The sequence below is a fragment of the Hibiscus syriacus genome, unplaced genomic scaffold (genome assembly GCF_006381635.1).
Source record: "Hibiscus syriacus cultivar Baekdansim isolate YM2019G1 unplaced genomic scaffold, ASM638163v2 tig00116951_pilon, whole genome shotgun sequence".
In the NCBI taxonomy this organism is placed as follows: Eukaryota; Viridiplantae; Streptophyta; class Magnoliopsida; order Malvales; family Malvaceae; genus Hibiscus; species Hibiscus syriacus.
In genome coordinates this window covers 5664765-5682623 of record NW_024063482.1, presented here as the reverse complement: position 1 = coordinate 5682623, position 17859 = coordinate 5664765, and the positions used below count along the sequence as shown (strand labels likewise).

Below are 17859 nucleotides of genomic sequence, written 5' to 3'. Positions count from 1 at the left end.
TATTTCTTAGGTTTCTAAATCCAACTACGAGGGGAAAAAAGGAATGGTCAAATGATCTGTAAAAGAAAATCGAAAACATGTCAATAGAAAAAAAAATATGTTAAAAGTAGATTTATGAAAAACTAAGAAAAAAAGATAAATCAAAGAATATAAGAAAATAATAGAAAATAAAAAAATATTGATAGTCAATCACCAACAATAAGACTGATGTCGTCACCAATTAAATAAAAATAAAAAATTTAAAATAATATTTTAAAAATGAAAAATATAACCATCATAAAATATATTTTAATAAAATAGTTATATATATATGCATACATTAATAGGAACAAAATTAGAAAATTTGAATTTTTGTTTACCCTTCTTCGAATTAGTTGATAACATACTATAACTTTGTGTATTTTTTTGTTCATGTTCCTGTTATTTTTATATTGATATAATGATAAAAATGTTTCTAATATTCGATTGAATAGTCATTTTAATTTATATTTTTTAGTGTTTTAGTCCTTAATCTTTCAATTTAAGGTATAATAGCCATGGTTGGATAGAATTATGAAAATCATTAGCTAAATAACAATAATTGCTTGTTGTTAACATCATGGATGGACACAAAAATTTATACTATGAGGCGAACTTCTAAAATTTTAAGATGAGACTAACTTATAGAATTTTAGGGGGCAGAAACATATTTTTAATAAAAAATACATAAAATTTTTAAAATATATGGTAATTTTAAATTTCTAGGGAACACTCACTCGCCTTCATCAGTTCATCCCTGATTAATGTGATAAAACTTATGCGTCTAAAATGATATCACCCTTTTTCTCTAATTAGTCAATATCATTTTATATAATTTTATAATAAATTAATTTTAAAAATTTAAAATATTAAAAATTTAAAAATCTAAAAATTATTTATTAATTATTGTTATTCTACGACAATAATGAATCAAGGACAGAGGTATGTGTTGGGTTGAGGGGACATTGCCCTTAATTTTTATCATTTAAAAAATATATACGAATAAATATCTATTTAAAATTTAAAATTTAATTTAATTTATTTTTTCCTTTTCATTTTTTACTGTTAATTATACATTTCCTCCCTTGAATTAGAATCCTAGTTCCATCCTGAACGAAGTAGACACGAACTATCATATCAATTTAACATAAAAGATAAGGATCAATTTGATAGTAAATAAAAAATTTGAGGATTGAATTTATCATTTTACCTCTATAAAAACATTATTGGATTAACCGGACGTGAGCCTTTAATGCTGCGGCCTCTTCTATTTATATCTAGACCCATTTAACCAATTTGAAACCATCTTCCTCGAAGCACTGATATTTATGGAAAGGGGTTTCAAAAGCTTGAAGGCTAAGCCCGTTCAGCTCCGTGTTTGGTGAAACAATGGCAACAGAACTAAACCACCAGCCTTGCCCTTTCTCTTTATAAACCATTTACTAAACCCCATCAATTCAGCATCTTCTTCGATCTACTTCTCAAATTCCTCAACAAGCTCCCAGGTTTGTTGCTTTTTTTCTTTTCTTCTTCTTATAACTTCTTGCATGGATCTTTTTATTTTCGTTTTTAATCATAATTCATTGATTGATTGGCATTTCTGGAATACCCATTTTGTATTATTGTGAAATATTGGTGGGTTTTAAATTTCTCCTTTTGATCTTCTCGTTTACATTTGTTTCTCTCTTTTAATTGTTTTTTTAACGTGTTTCTTGGTTCGAAAATCTACTGTTTTATTTGCGTTGATGATAAAAAAGGTTCAATTTTGTTTCTTTTAGCCTTTTCCTTAGCTGGATTATACTTTCCTCTTGTTGTCTATAATTGATGTTATTAAATAATGAATTTGCATGTTTTCATATTGATTGCGAATTGTGATTATTATTTTTAATGATATTTTATATGGTATATGGTAATGGTAATGATATATATTCTGTTACTCTGTATATATATTTGAAAAAAGATCCAGCTTGCAGCAAGGTATGTCTATTTGATACTTCTATCATTTTAGATTGACTCTTTGTGTGATGAATAATAGAGTTGTCCTTTAAAAGTTGACTTACTCTTGTCTTGGTTATTGTGGCTGTAAGATTCGTCATTGATTTCTTTTACTGCTACCAGATTCTGCCCGTGTACGTGATCAAACACATTCGCGGTGCTTTTCCATCTTGAAGGTTAGAAGAAAGTTAGTCGGTTTGCCACTTGGCATGCCGTCGCTTCTTTGAATAGTAAAATGGAAAGGGGTAGAGGAATCGATGACTATGAACCAGTACCGTTTCAGCCAGGACCACCCGTGGACAGATATGGTTTTATAAAGCAGAATGTTAGTAATAGTAGCGCTGCGGAAGGTTTAGCAAAGAGTAGGTTAGTGGTTGAATACGAAAAGTTATATTTTCTTTAATTCTTGTGTCGATCTCTATTAGATGATATGAGTGTATCTGTCTTTATGATTTTATACTTCGTGCTAATAAACATTGATTTTGATTGTGTTTTATGGTGATTGAAAACTTCCAGGGAAGCTAGAAGTGTAAGAAAATGGAGGAAAATGATTGGGGTTGGTGGGAGTGATTGGAAACATTATGTGAGGAGAAAGCCTCATGTCGTTAAAAGGCGTATAAGGAAAGGAATTCCTGATTGTTTAAGGGGTCTTGTTTGGCAGTTGATCTCCGGAAGCCGAGACCTCTTGCTGATGAACCCAGGGGTTTATGAGGTACTTCTTTTAATTTCGTGCAGGTTTTGGCATTCCTTTTTTTAACAATCTGTACTATTTTGGAATGCTATGGCCTTTTCTTGACTTTCCTTTATGTCTTAACATGCAATTTTGCTAAGTTCTCTAACAGTAAAAGGGGTGAAAATTGGTCTGTTTCCAGCTTCATTATTAATTTTCTTTTATCCTATGTTTACACTCTGTTTTCTAACTCAAATACAACCGTTATGTGTTTAATTCTTACCTCATGGATACTATTTTCGTTCAACTTAATGCCCCACTGGCAATTCGTGTTATTTTATGCATGGGAATTTTCCAGGCCTACTTTTGTTATGTTCTATGTTTCTTTCATCAGATTACGGTTGAGTCACCAGAAGAAGAAATTTGAAAGTGAAAGAAGATTGTATTTGCTTAAATGCACCCAATAAGCTCTACATCAATTATTCATGACTACCTAAACCAGTTGATCGGTTTCATCTTAGGTGGCGTTTGGTTCGCTGTAATGTTTTTGAGAGAATTGGAATCTGTGAAGTAATTGGAATATGTCAGGAATTGGAATCCAATTTTATATTCTGTTTGGTTGGCAGAAAATTGAATTGGAATCCAATTCCATATTCTGTTTGGTTCGCATAAATGTCAGATGAATTTGATTTTAGTAATGTAAAATGACAGGATTGCTGTAACATCCTCAATACCGAGCTAGTGATCAGATTATAAAGTTTCAGAATTTGGTGACTAAAGTAGAAGAATGAAATAGTTCAATGATTTATTTGAGAATATTTCCAAAAAGTTGTTAGTAATTATTAAAGGAATTAAGGACAAAGTGATCATTTGTCATAAAAGATATTTTTATTTCTCTCTTTAAGAAGAGATAAACACGTGGGAGGGGAAGGAGTATCTAGAAAACTCTTCTTCTTCTTCTTGCTTTCTTCATCTCCAACGTGCTGAGCAAAGGTGAGTTTAATTTCAGCTGTTTAATTCTTGGATTTATAAGTTGATTTTGATTCTTTGAGTATTATATAAGGTTAAGGAAAGCTTATATAAGCTTTAAACATCAAGAATAGAGAATTAAAAAGGAAATTATATGAAGGGTGTAAAAATGGACTTTTGTTATAGAAAGGTTTTTGAAGTTCTAAAGCTGGATTTGACTTGTCAAGAGTCTAATTAAGAAGTTAGAAGCAATTGAATGGAATTTGGAACATGTTAGAAATTGAGTATGATTCTTGAATTTCATAAGGAAGATAAGATTTTGAGGTTAAAGATGATTTACATAGATATAAGTTGGTTTAAGTAATGGTAGTTGAGTTTAATGACATATTAGAGGCTTAAAATAGAAGAATTAAGGGAAGAGTTGATCATTTTCGTGCTCAAATGCAAATTCTGGACAAGGTGTATCGATGCATATTCAATGTGCATCGATGCACTCTTTAAAGAAGAAACATCGAATGCAATTAGTGCATCGATGCATAAGGAGTGCATCGATACATCCCCTTAAAATGAAAACATCGAAGGTAATTTGTGTATCGATGCATGGGTAGTGCATCGATGCACATGTTAAAGAATGCATCGATGCACTTCAAGGGGAAATTGAAATAGACATTTCTTTTAGTCTAAGAAATGATAGATTAGAGTATATCAATTGGATACTGATATGTATCAATATGTGATTATGTAGATATCGAACACAAACAAATTCCGAAACGATCATCAAGTTAAGATTCAATCGAAAGAAAGGAAAATCATAAAAGTGGATTGGAACTTAGTGAGGCTCAGGTGAGTGCATATTAATTGGTTTATGGTGTTAAATGGAAACAAGACTTGTGACAAGTCTATTTCCTATGTTGAATGCATGAATATATGATTATACGTATATGCATGACATAAATTGTATGTATGCATGATTATATGTGTTAACATGCTTTTGAATGCAATGATATGAGAAGTATGTGCTATGTGATGTATATATATGAGACATATGACAGGATATATGTGAACATGAGAAAACAAAGTATAAGATATAAGCTATGTAATCTTATGAGAATATGAAAAGAAGATATGTGACTACATGTATATGTGAAAGAAGCTATGAGCTTATATGACGTGATATGAAAGTGTACATGTGAATATGTGACATGATAGATTGCTAATGCCCATGTTATGTGTAAAGAGAGCTAGAGGTATAGTTGGCATGCCAAGAGTCGAGGGTTTTACGTAGTCCTTCGGGACATATATGTATTCTTTGGAACATTTACAGGGTCTTATGAGACATATATGTGATCCATTGAAATATGTATATGGTTCTTAAGGAGTGGTCATTCGGGACAAAATTCATAGCCCTTAGTGAGACCCCATACGAGCTGTGGTGATAGCATAGTGCACAACCTCAATAGACTCACATATCTACAGTTCTCATAGATGTACATGGGTTAACAAAGAGATAATAATAAACATATATATTACATGTAAATTATATGCTTTTGTGATATGAATTGTATTATATGATTGATATGATGATGTGTATATGTGTACATTTGATTACATGAAATGCTATATTGTTTTGTATGATAGCATGATATGATATGTTCATGCATGATTAAGTAGTTAAAGTTACTTTAATGTGTTTAATGCCTCACTAAGTCATAGACTTAGCGTGTGAGTGTTTCACAAGTAGGTTCTGAAAAGCAAAGTGAGAAGCTAAGAGGAGCAAGACAGGTCAACATTTTCCTTACAAAGTTTCAGATCAGAAAATAAATGATTTAAATGTGTTTGGTTAATCTGAACATAGTTGGCATGTACTAATTGTTTAAGCTGAATATGCTCTAATCGATTTTGGTTATTTTGATCAATTTATGTAAATAAACAGTTTTTATTTTAATGAAAGTTTTAAATTTTCTTTAAATTTTGTCAAGAGTCAAAGTTTGAAAAGCCAATGTGACACCCCAGACTCGTATTCGGGTCGGAAACGGGTTGAGGGTGTTACAATTGCCCTTCCTGTTTTTTTTTTTGCTTAATTTTAGTTTGTTTTATAAATTACATGTAGCAATATATTATAAAAATTTTAAAAAATTAAATTTTAATTTTATTGATTGATTATTCATTTCAATAAATTATAAAAATAATGCTAATAAACATCATAAGTTAAAATCATCCCAATTAGAGATGGCCATGGGTTGGGTCGGGTTTTTGGTCTACCCGACCCGAGAACAAGGGAACCTCCATCCGAGACCCGACCCGACCAAAATAAAGTTTCACCCGACCTGACCCGAATATATGAATTAGAAACCCAACCTGAAATAATAAAAATTATTTTTATTCAATAAAAACAGTGACTTAATTGGAAAAAAAATATATATGTAGATGGGTATTATTATAATTATTCCTAAATATATAAGGTAAAATTATATATTTTTTGGGTCGGGTCGGGTATTTTTCACCCTAAACCCAAACCCGACCCGACCCGACCAAAATAAAGTTTCACCCGACCCGACCCGAATATATGAATTAGAAATCCGACCCGACCCGACCCGAAATAATTAAAAAAATATTTTTATTCAATAAAAATAGTGATTTAATTGGAAAAAAAATTATATATAGAAGGGTATTATTGTAATTATTTCTAAATATATAAGGTAAAATTATATATATTTTCGGGTAGGGTATTTTCACCCTAAACCCGAACTCGACCCGACCCGAATATCACACTTAAAAAAACCGACCCGATCAAAATAAAGTTTCACCCGACCCGACCCAAAATAATAAAAAAATATTTTTATTCAATATGAATAAGTTACCAAAAGATTGATGAGGGTAGTTTGGTCAAATTTCAATTCCCTCCAACAAAGGAATTAAATTCCATCATAGAATGGATGAAATTCACTTTCCCTCATTTGATAGAAAGTTGAAGCCATGTGGGATTCCAATTCCCTTGGAAAACTTGAACCAAATATGGGAAAGTGGTGGATTTAGATTCCAATTCTCCCTAATTCTTAGGGATTCATGCCAACCAAATGTCACCTTAGTCTTTTAAGCATGTTTCTCTGAATCTTTTGGTGAAGATGAGGTCTAAATATTTAGGTAGTGGTTCTTTGTAGTCCACCGAAATATCCTTGATTTGAACAAAACCAAAATATTTAAGTTATTCTCTCATTCGATTTCCCCCCTTGTTTGGCCTCAAGACTGTTCCCTTCTTTCATTCTCTCTGTTGCGTTCTTTCTTTCTTTCCTTTTTTTTTATAATAAAAATCTTCTTCCTTGTTGTACGTATTCTTTGCTGATGAGCATTTTGCTGTTGCAGCAACTTGTTATTTATGAGACGTCTGCATCAGAACTGGATATAATTCGAGATATATCCCGCACCTTTCCAACACATGTTTTCTTTCAGCAGAGACATGGACCTGGCCAAAGGTCCCTTTACAATGTTTTGAAGGCATACTCTGTCTTCGATAGAGCTGTTGGCTATGTCCAGGTTTGTCTCGTGTAGTTGGTGCCCCTCGTATTCATTCATGTCTAGATTAATAATTCTATTCGTTTTTGTTGAAAATGCAGGGAATGGGTTTTTTAGCCGGTCTTTTGCTTCTTTATATGAGCGAAGAGGATGCATTTTGGTTATTGGTTGCATTACTTAAAGGAGCTGTTCATGCTCCTATGGAAGGATTGTACCAGGTATTTATTGTATTTAAAACCTATTTTTCCTATATACGATCTGGATGAACCATTTTATGTTATTTCTATCGGTTAACTGAAAATTTTTATGCACTTGGTAGGTCGGGCTGCCTCTTGTACAACAATACCTGTTTCAGTTTGAGCATTTGGTGAGGGAGCAATTGCCGAAGCTGGGTAAGCACTTTAGCCGCGAGATGATAAATCCAAGCATGTATGCTAGCCAGTGGTTCATAACTGTATTCTCGTACTCTTTCCCGTTTCCTTTGGCTCTCCGAATTTGGGATGTATTTCTCTTCGAGGTTAGTGATTGGAATTTTGATATAGGTTCAAGTGGTTGGATAAATGAAAGAACAGACAAACGAAATAAATTTCATCTTTTGATTTTCCAGGGCGTCACGATTGTCTTTAAAGTCGGTTTGGCCCTTTTGAAATACTGCCATGATGATTTGGTAAGTAGTTCAACAACACTTATTTTCTTGAGATCCAACCAACCATTTTCCTTTCATTGCTACAATGTTACATTTTTCATCAGATACATTTACCCTTTGAGAAACTCATTCATGCTTTGCGCAACTTCCCGGAGGATGCAATGAATCCAAATATATTGCTGCCCATGGCTTATTCGATCAAGGTTCTCTCGACACAAATATTTATGGCTTTAACAACTTCGAAATTCTTTTAGAAGATCTGCATGCATCTCTTTTGTGCGACGATGATCGGTTATTTGAATATGTAGAGAGTTAACTTAAAAATGTTATTTTAGATGCATCTGTTGATGAATGGATTTCTGCTTGATGGCTTGCATATTGTATTGAGTTTGCTCAATTTGAGAACCGCCTGCTAATGGTTTCTTGCAGTTAGAAACAAGTGACTAAAACGTTTTCGATTTAAGTCGAGAGATTAGTAATGAATTGCAATCATTGATGACACTATACTTATGTTAGAGTGGTTTGCTTGCAGGTATCCCGGAGCTTATCGGAATCAAAAATTGAGTACGAGAAGAAATATGGAAATGCAAATGCGATAATTGAAGAGTAAACAAGTGCATTGAAGCAACCACTCAACCTGTACATTCTTGTTGGAGAGGAAAGGTGAACTCATCTTGTGGGAGACCAACTAGGACATGGCAATGACTAATGCATTAATGTGTTTTATAGTATGATGTATCAAATAATGTTATTAACCGATCGAATATCAATGATTATATCAGGAAAATAATGTTATTAGTACCAACTTCGACATATCCATTAAGTTTCTTACGACATCTCTTCGAGCGTCGTTCATGAGAAAACAGGCACAGAAACATTCCTCTTCGATCCTCGAGACCGAAAAAAATCAGACTAAAGTATCAGCCTTCTCTTTGCCACAACTGTTCAATGAGACTGACATTTTATTGTATTCTTTGTACAGATACTCATTAGGATTTTTGGATTGACACTCAAATCCCCCAAAAAGTAATTAGGTTGTGTTAATTTTTTTTTTTGAATTTTAAAAAAGTTTTAGAAATTTTTAAACGGATAAAGTAATAAAAAAAACAATAAGACAAATTCGTAAATGTCTAAAATGATCAAAGAAAATATCAAAGAAGTATGTTCTAATGAAAACTTGAGGTAAAGAATAAATTCGTAATGAATTATTTTAAATACAAGATAAATAGAGGAAAAAGAAAAGAAAAAATAAATAAATATTTTTTACCCACGTATGCAGAAAGAAAGTCACCCACCTAGTTGTCTCATATGTGACGGTCGAGTGACTAATAAAATAAATTCAGAAAGTTCAATATTATAATTAAATTTGTTTGATTGTTCAACGAGCAGAACAAAAATATTATAAAAGCTTAGTGACTAAAACACAATTTAGCCTAAAATTTAAAATTATAATTATATTAAAAAAATTAATATTGCTTCTCCATAGGATCATATATATATATATATATTTGGATAATTGATCATCTATATTTGGAAAACTGTGTGTCGTTATTAATGTTGAAATAAGGCGAGGAAGAGAGCCGAAGCAATGAAAAGACACCAAGGGAGAGATCACCTATACAAATCATATTCTTATTTTTTATAATAGGAATAATAGCACCAAGGACTCCTCAACTATAGAATCTTTCAATATGGTGTTTTATATTTTAAAAATGTTGATTTTTTGTACTTGCACTTTCATTACGTCTCTTATTTTAAAGTACTTCCATTTCGTTAAATAGCAAGAACTGCAACACATTCAGTCGATTATAACTTGACATATGATACAACCAATGATGCGCATGTGATCTTATGTGTTAAATTATAATTGAAAAAATACATCACATCATTTCATGCTTAACATTATTAACGATATGAATCACTTTAATAAAAAAATGAACCTTTAAATACCAAAATCATCATTTTATATATATATATATATATATATAGACACACATACATACTACATTGAAAGATTTTTTATAGTTCAGGGGGCATTGTGCTATTATCCCCCTGTATTATACTTAGGATGGGCACTCAACCCGAACCCGACGGGTTCCGACTCGACCCGTCGGATTTTTTTAAAAAAAAAATTAGGTTCGGGTTCAGGTCGGTCGGTTTTTTTAAGTGTGATATTCGGGTCGGGTTCGGGTTTAGGGTGAAAAATACCCGACCCGAAAAAAATATAATTTTACCTTATATATTTAGAAATAATTACAATAATACCCTTATATATATAATTTTTTTAATTAAGTTATTGTTTTTATTGAATAAAAATAAATTTTTTATTATTTCGTTTCGGGTTTTTAAGTCATATATTCGGATCGGATCAGGTGAAACCTTATTTTGATTGGGTCGAGTCGGGTCTCTGGTGGAGGTTGGGTGGACCAAAAACCCAACCCGACCCATACCCATCCCTAATTATACTTGATTTTTGTCTAAGCTTTCCTTCTTATGATTATCATTAGTATATTTTATACTAAATTATGATGTGTAGGGTGAGTCACCATTGATGAGTCTTTCTTATCCATCAAAGCTTCCAACTTGCCCAAATGTCAATCCTTTCCATGTTCTATCCTTATTGGACCCCCTCATTCCCATTTTACCAATTTACCCAAATAATTATTATCACAAAGTTTAGAAATAATGATTTTAAATACGTTTAAATTTCTGTATATTATAATAATAGTGATATTCATTAAATTAAAATTTAATTAATGCTTTATTCTTAAAAAATACGAGATAAATAAAAATAAAATCTTACTTTTAAATTTTAATATACGAAACATTTGATTATTGAAGTTTCGAGCAAATAATCGAAATTTAACAAAATTAAAAGACCGAAATAAAGGGTATGACCATTTAACTTTGTTATTCCAAAACCACAATAAAATCCCTCGGCGTTTTCTTCGCAAAGAAGCTCAAAATAGACAGGAAAAAAAATCTCAGCTACCCTTTGGATCTTTACTTTATTTTCTCTCTTAATTTTTTTCTGGGTTCAACTTCGTACTTTTCAATTTGAACTGGTAAATTAATAAGAATTCTTGTTTATTTATTTTTTGTTGGGATTTGTTTGCATGTTTTACTAGATTGATTGATTTGGATTTTCTTTTTGGAGTTTCAGGTCTTGTTGATCTAAAAGGGTTCAAAAAGAGGGGTTTTTGTTATTGGCTTGCTGATTGTTTCAAGATTTTGATTAGTTTTACATTGTGAGTATTTGCCTTTTCGTTTCATTTGTCAATTGAAATTGTCATGTTCTTTTAAGCCTTTAATTTTGTTTCTTTTTTTTTCTTTATGTTAGGATTGTTTTTATAGGCTATTAATTGTTGATAGGATTTGTTTATTTATATGTCGTAGAACTGAAGAGCCTGAAATCTTTTACAATAAAGTATATAGAAGTCTTTTGAGTGATAGAAGTTGTGGAATATATATAGAGGCAGGATATGTTCAAATCGTGTAAAGCTGTTTAGTTTTTTTTTTTTAATCTTTTTTGGATCAAAGGATGAATGAAAAATAGGCGGATGTGATTAACCGTTCAATCATAAACAGGAGTAAAACTTTTGTGTAAGTGGATCCTAACCCATATATATATATATACACACACACACAATACTTTCAAACAGAGCTGTGGGAGAGATTAAAACTTCCCATCTTTCCGAGGAGTGAGCTTCGCAGTCGTTATGCCTTTCAATCGACTATGCAGTTTGCAATGATACTGAATAAGTTTGTTTTGGACTTCTATGACCATTGGTTCATGTTTATAATGTAAACCACAGATTAAGCCATCTACTAGGAATCAGAAAATTATCATGTTAATTATCTTCTTCATTGAAAATGGTGGGGTTTTGGAATGAAGATTTATGACTTATGACTATTATTATAAAGATTCGGAAATTTTAGCTGATGTCTGAGGACTCTTCTTTGTTTGTTTCACTGCCTTGTGAAGTGTTGATTGGTGCATCTTAATTATTTGAATTTCTCTGTAGTATAGTATTAGGTTATTTCATCATTTGTGTATTATATATTTGGGGCAGATCTTGATTATTTGAAGTTATTTTAGTGCTAAACTTTTATTTGGGTGGATCTATCAGGAAACGACTGAATGATCTAATGGAGACCAAGGGTGGTAAAAAGATCAAGTCCAGTAGTAGTAGATCCTTGTTCTATGAAGCTCCTCTAGGTTACAGCATTGAAGATGTTCGACCCCATGGTGGGATCAAGAAGTTCCGATCTGCTGCTTACTCCAACGTGAGTCTATGTTGTTGAATTGTGTGGTTTATATTTCATCATAAAAATACTGATAGAATCTGTTAATTGACATTTTCTGATTTCTTTTTTCTATTTTTTTTCTTTGCAGTGTGTCCGAAAACCATCCTGACTCTCGCTAAGTTCCTAGATAGTCCCAAATCCTCAATCTCACTGCAATCATATATAGTTTGTTTACTTGCTTGCTTCCTTGTTCTCTAGTACTTCTTTCTTTCTACGTGTGTTTACTTTAATCGAAGATGGCCTTCCATGTCTCTGCTATTGGATTCGAAGGCTATGAAAAAAGACTTGAGGTGTCATTTTCTGACCCTGGTTTCGCTGTTGATCCTCTAGGGATGGGCCTCCGTGCCTTATCCAAAGTTCAACTGGATGAATTCCTAAAACCGGCTGAATGCATGGTCGTTTCTTCACTGTCTAACGATCATGTTGATTCTTATGTCCTTTCTGAATCGAGCCTCTTTGTCTACCCATACAAAATCATCATAAAGACTTGTGGCACTACAAAATTGCTCTTTGCAATCCCTGCTATTCTGAAACTGGCCAACAGCCTTTCTCTTTCTGTACGGACGGTGAGGTACACTCGTGGGAGCTTCATATTTCCCAAGGCTCAACCATTCCCACACCGTAACTTCTATGAGGAAGTTGCGGTCCTTGATCGCTATTTTCCTAAGCTTCGTCCTTATAGAAAGGCTTATATCATGGGTGGTTCCAATAAAACAAAGAAATGGCATGTTTATTCTGCTTCTGCACAAATGAGTAGTCATTCAAATGCAGTGTATACTTTAGAAATGTGCATGACTGGCTTGGACAGGAAGAAGGCATCCGTCTTCTACAAAACTCATGCAAGTTCAGCAGCTTTGATGACCGAGAATTCAGGTATACGAAAGATTCTTCCGCAGTCACGGATATGCGATTTTAAGTTCGACCCTTGCGGTTACTCCATGAATTCAATCGAAAATGATGCGATTTCAACAATTCACATCACTCCAGAAGATAATTTCAGTTATGCCAGTTTCGAGGCATCTGGTTATGATCTCGAGACTCTGAATTCAACTCAACTGGTTGAGAGGGTGTTGGCTTGTTTCAAACCGTCTGAGTTCTCCGTATCTGTACATGTTAACGTGAATGGAGATGACCTTGGGTGTGGAATCTCATGTTCCGTGAATGGATACCGTTGCGAAAAAAGATGCTTTGAATGGCTCGGGAATGTCGGTTCAGTTGTTTACTACAGCTTTGCCAGTGCTGATATGTGTGTGTCTCCTAGTTCAATTCAGAAATGGTGCAGGTGGGGAAAGGATGAGGAGAAGGATAAGCACGTGGTAGGGGTGAGGCCTGTCCTGTTCCATTTGAGTGCTCTATAGCTTTGGAATCAGTCTGTTTCTGGAAAAGAGAATTGCAGTGAGTTGAAGGAACAGAGGGATAAGGATGTTGAACTGTTTTAGTGTTTTTCTTTTATCTTTTCATGAATACTTTTTTTGTTTTGTCTTGAATAAATGTATTTCTACCTGTGATTTTGAGTGCAAATTGGATTGTGGAAAGCATTGTGCAATTGTTGTTACTACAGCTTTTGTTGTGGTTATTATGTTGTACATGGCATGAGTCGACCACTATATTTAAACAGAAATCTCGTCTGGCATTTTGTGTATATTCTTTGGGGTTTTTTATTTTGAATTTTTGAAATATATGTATATAAATCATTTATTAGGATGATGACATATAAGATAAATAATTTTATATTAGTATGAAATGTTTATAGGCTGTCATGTGAGTTGCCACTTTAAAATTGTTAAAATTAGTTATTTTAATAGTACTTTTTTGAAAAAAGAGAAAGTCAAATTTAATTAAAAAGTAAATGTTAAATTGATATAATAAAAAGAAAGTGTATGTTAAAATTAAATTAATTTTTATGACATTTTAGTACAAAATCAATATTTTTTATTAGTCAATTAATTTAGATTTAATAGTGTATAAATTTATTATGAGATGAAAATTTAAACTTAATTCTATGATACTATTAGAAGGGAGTTCATTCATCTGGTAATAAAAGATTAAAATAAATATTGAAAAAAATATGTTTTATATATATTTGTTCTAAATTAGATTTATATTATAAGTTTTAACATATTTATATAATATTTAAAAAATTTAGAATTTGAATGTACAGTTTATTGTTGAAAAGACTCTGATTAAGTTGAAGAAATATATATTAAGTTAAATTTTAAGATTAAACTTTCTTGCAATAATATTTTATATAGTTTTTGTTTCAAAAATTGTAAATCTTGTTTTATATGGGAAAGAGGGGGAAAATCTATAAGATAAGGAATATGAGTGTTCCTAGAAAATTTAAAATCTATAATTTGAATAACTACGGAAGAAATAAAGATTGAATAATTCGACAAATCGGTCAAATATATTTACTCTTGTATCTAAAAATTTTAAATCGAAGTTTTAATCAAATAACGATAAAATTTCATAATAAAAAATATGTTATTTATATAAAATAATTTTGGTTTCAATTCATCGTTGATTTATAATAGGAAACCACATCCACACGTAAGCTTTTGTTTACAAAAGACAAGAAAACAAGGGGAAACCGAGGGACTGAAGTTTCCTTAGCTATCCTTCTCTGCACTCTCTCGGCTCTGCAGTTTCCTCAAAATGGGTTTGTGGGTTTCACTTCTCAATTGGCTCCGCAGGTAATTCTCCCATATTATATAATAAGAGATTAGGGAAATTCTTGATTCTATAAGCGATTACGGTTTGATCTCGATATTAGTTCTGTAAGACTATGCAAGACTGGGTTTTAATTGTGTTTTGCTGTGGTTGGCTGCTGGGGATATTAGTGGAATTTCAATTTACATTTCTTGCTTTGTACTTTAGATTTGATTTTAGATTTATAAAAGACTGCTGTAAAAATGTTCTATATTCATACGGATCATTTCAAATATATCCTTTGTTCGCCATGATAGTAGTGGGAAGTATGGCCAATGTTTGATGTCTCTTTTCTAATACTGTGGAGGTATTATTGGCATGAGTGAGTTCATCTGTTCTTTTGAGATTCTGCATTTTCATTGTTTTAGAGGTGTAATGGTGTTATACTCTTTAGTCAAAGAGAGGCAATGTAGTAGGCTTCTTAGTTAAATCGATTTCGTTTTGGTCAATTTTTTGGCTTTAAATTAGTAACTTCTTTCTAAATTTTGAAGTGCATGACTACAAATATGTTATTGAAATTCGGTAGCGGCTCTTTTGGAATTATCGAGTAGTGATGTTAGTGATAATTTTAAACCAATATTGTACCAAACTGTTTCTTTTTATTTCTCCGGGTTTTAATAGTCATATTATTCGATTTTTTATCACTTACTTGTCATTGTCCCTGAATAGGCCATGCCGTCTAGCTTCTTTCTCCCATCCAGGTAATCAATTTGTATAATCATCATAGACGCCAAATATCATTGTATAGTTTTTTATGAGAACATGAGGTAATAGTTAGCGTGAAGTAGTGTTTTTAAGCACTTCTGTGCTTATTTCTGAGTATCTGCATTGCAGCTTATTCTTTAAGCAGGAAATGGAACTATCCCTTGTTGGTCTTCAGAATGCCGGAAAAGCGTCCCTTGTTAGTTCCATTGCTGTGAGTAATGCATTTTTTTTATTTTTTATTTATTTTGTTCTTCCTGCTGATGCATATAAGCGTTGTTAATGGCTTTGTCTAATGTTTAATTTTATTTTGTTTACCAGACGGGGCTATAGTGAAGACATGATTCCCACCGTAGGTACCTTTTATTTGGAAAAATCGGATATAATGGTTCTCCTTGAGGATATCTTAAAAGAAAATCATCGAATGTCCATGTGGAATTCAGGTTGGATTTAATATGACAAAGTTACAAAGGGAAATGTGACGATAAAACTATGGGATCTTGGAGGGCAACGGAGATTCCGTACCATATGGGAACGTTACTGTAGTGGGGTCTCTGCTATCGTGGACTGGAGCCCATGATGGTGTAGCTGTTATAGGAGTAAGTGGCTGAGTTGACGAGGGAAGTGAGTAGCGAGTTAAGGTTGGACTGGAAATGTGAGTTGGGTGTGTATTGTGGTTGACTGCAGTCTGCAGCCTCCGAAGACGAATGAATTTGTTAATGAAGACAATGTTGTTTGGGTAGGAAGAAAGTTGCCATTATCACCAATAATACACACGTGCATTATGGGATACATACCAAACTATTTTAAAAAATATTAATAATTACATATCATCGTAGATATTTTTAATTTTCTTTAGGAAAAACAACAAGATAATGACTATACACACCAAAAATATCATAATTTTCTTTTTTTAAAAATAGCGAATAATGGCTATTTAAAGACGTTAGTATTGAATTATTGAAATAAAATGTAAATACTTGATTAATAAAAGAAATTGAATTTCAAAATTCTTTTTCATGACAAATGAGTAGAGCTCATGCTTTTAGAGTAAAAATATAAATTTGCTTCTAAATGTAAAGTTGGAAATGAAAAAAGTCAGTTAACTCAACTTTTGCGGTTTGTCCACATCATTTTTCTTTTCAATTTTTATCCATGTGACATTGATTTTGTAGTGAAAATGAACTTTTTTTCAACTAAAAGTGCTTTTAGACAACATTACCCGACGCACCCTTAAACGTTTTTAATCATGTGATATTGTTTATAATTGATATATTTCCTACGTTAAAAATATATTTGTTTATTCTCACTGATCTATTAGAAAAAAAAACAAGATGTCAATTTCATTCTCAAGAAAACGTTGATAATAATGATTCGGTTGAAGTATAATTTTCAAAATCGATTGATTTATTGTCAATTGTTTTCATGGTTTGTTGTTTTTAGAGTCTATATTTCTCTTTAAGACTTTGTTTCCTAAGATGTCTTATATACAATCTTGTTTTTTTTATACAACGAAAAGTAATTGTTCGAATTTAAGATTTTTAAGAAAAATAATTTTCCTTTTATTATTGATACCATTAATAGATTCAGTTTTATGTAATATATGGAAGTTAATTATGACGAATAAGGAAAATGAATGTAGTATAAATAAAATAAATTTTGATTTTCATATGAAATTATCTTTTTATTTATAATTAGCAAAAGATGAAATAGAATACAATAAATAAAACTTAATTTTTTTTAAAAATCATCATTTAAAAAATATTTTTTAAAAAACAATATTTTTAGTAACAAAGCATTTATATAATAATAAATACAAAACTAACATAATATTATGGGTCGGTGAATTCAAAGCCATGATTAGGTTACATTAGGGTAATTTTAAGAAATACAAAAGCCAAAATTCCGTCTTCGTCCCAGCCTCTTTCTTGCGTTCCAAGTTTCTTATATAGCGATATATTAAAAAAGGTAACCCCTGAAACCCTGAACTTAACGTAAATATTTATGCTTTAGTATTGAGATTATCTGCTCTATGAATCATTCTTGATGTATTCGATTTTCTGTTTTTCGATACCATTCCTAGTTGCTCTCTTCGTTTCACTCTCTTTCTGTTTACTTCGCCGACAAGGAGTCTTTTTCAAAAGTGTAGCTGTTTAGCGGAGGTAGGGTTTTGTAACCTTGATTATCATTGGCGTTTTTAGGGTTTTGATTGGGTTTTTATGTTGTTTCGGTTTGCTCTCATTGTATCAATTAATTTTGATGTACCGATAATCGAATTTTCTTTACAAAGAGGTTAAGTGTAATCTAGATTTTGTTGAATAACCAATTA

At 31.9% G+C, this 17859-nt stretch overlaps 2 protein-coding genes across 3 annotated transcripts; both read left to right on the top strand.

Annotated features, from left to right (window-relative positions):
- Positions 1-1323: 1323 nt before the first annotated feature.
- On the top strand, positions 1324-16846 carry LOC120188873 (EVI5-like protein). 2 transcript variants are annotated; one of them, XM_039192255.1, is made up of 11 exons: positions 1324-1523; positions 2137-2379; positions 2530-2725; positions 2845-3024; positions 7016-7186; positions 7267-7383; positions 7485-7682; positions 7773-7832; positions 7916-8014; positions 8344-8458; positions 16831-16846. In XM_039192255.1, the coding sequence occupies exons 2-10, from the start codon at positions 2249-2251 to the stop codon at positions 8419-8421; spliced, it is 1230 nt and encodes a 409-aa protein (XP_039048186.1). In that variant the 5' UTR covers positions 1324-1523; positions 2137-2248; the 3' UTR covers positions 8422-8458; positions 16831-16846. The 2 variants fall into 2 exon arrangements, with proteins under 2 accessions (XP_039048186.1, XP_039048187.1); XM_039192256.1 differs by lacking the exons at positions 1324-1523; positions 2845-3024 and having other exon boundaries at positions 2017-2379.
- Positions 10812-13679, top strand: LOC120188874 (S-adenosylmethionine decarboxylase proenzyme-like). Its single transcript, XM_039192257.1, has 4 exons — positions 10812-10876; positions 10975-11059; positions 11942-12098; positions 12208-13679. The coding sequence occupies exon 4, from the start codon at positions 12356-12358 to the stop codon at positions 13475-13477; it is 1122 nt and encodes a 373-aa protein (XP_039048188.1). The 5' UTR covers positions 10812-10876; positions 10975-11059; positions 11942-12098; positions 12208-12355; the 3' UTR covers positions 13478-13679.
- Positions 16847-17859: the final 1013 nt, after the last annotated feature.

What these genes read in the sequence shown, in the direction of transcription:
- LOC120188873 (XM_039192255.1), top strand. Translation starts at nt 2,249, where the DNA reads ATGGAAAGGGGTAGAGGAATCGATGACTATGAACCAGTACCGTTTCAG. An exon ending in TGAACCCAGGGGTTTATGAG is followed by an intron (nt 2,726 to 2,844) that starts GTACTTCTTTTA and finishes AATTTTGCTAAG; the next exon opens with TTCTCTAACAGTAAAAGGGG. An exon ending in CCATGGCTTATTCGATCAAG is followed by an intron (nt 8,015 to 8,343) that starts GTTCTCTCGACA and finishes GTTTGCTTGCAG; the next exon opens with GTATCCCGGAGCTTATCGGA.
- LOC120188874 (XM_039192257.1), top strand. Translation starts at nt 12,356, where the DNA reads ATGGCCTTCCATGTCTCTGCTATTGGATTCGAAGGCTATGAAAAAAGA.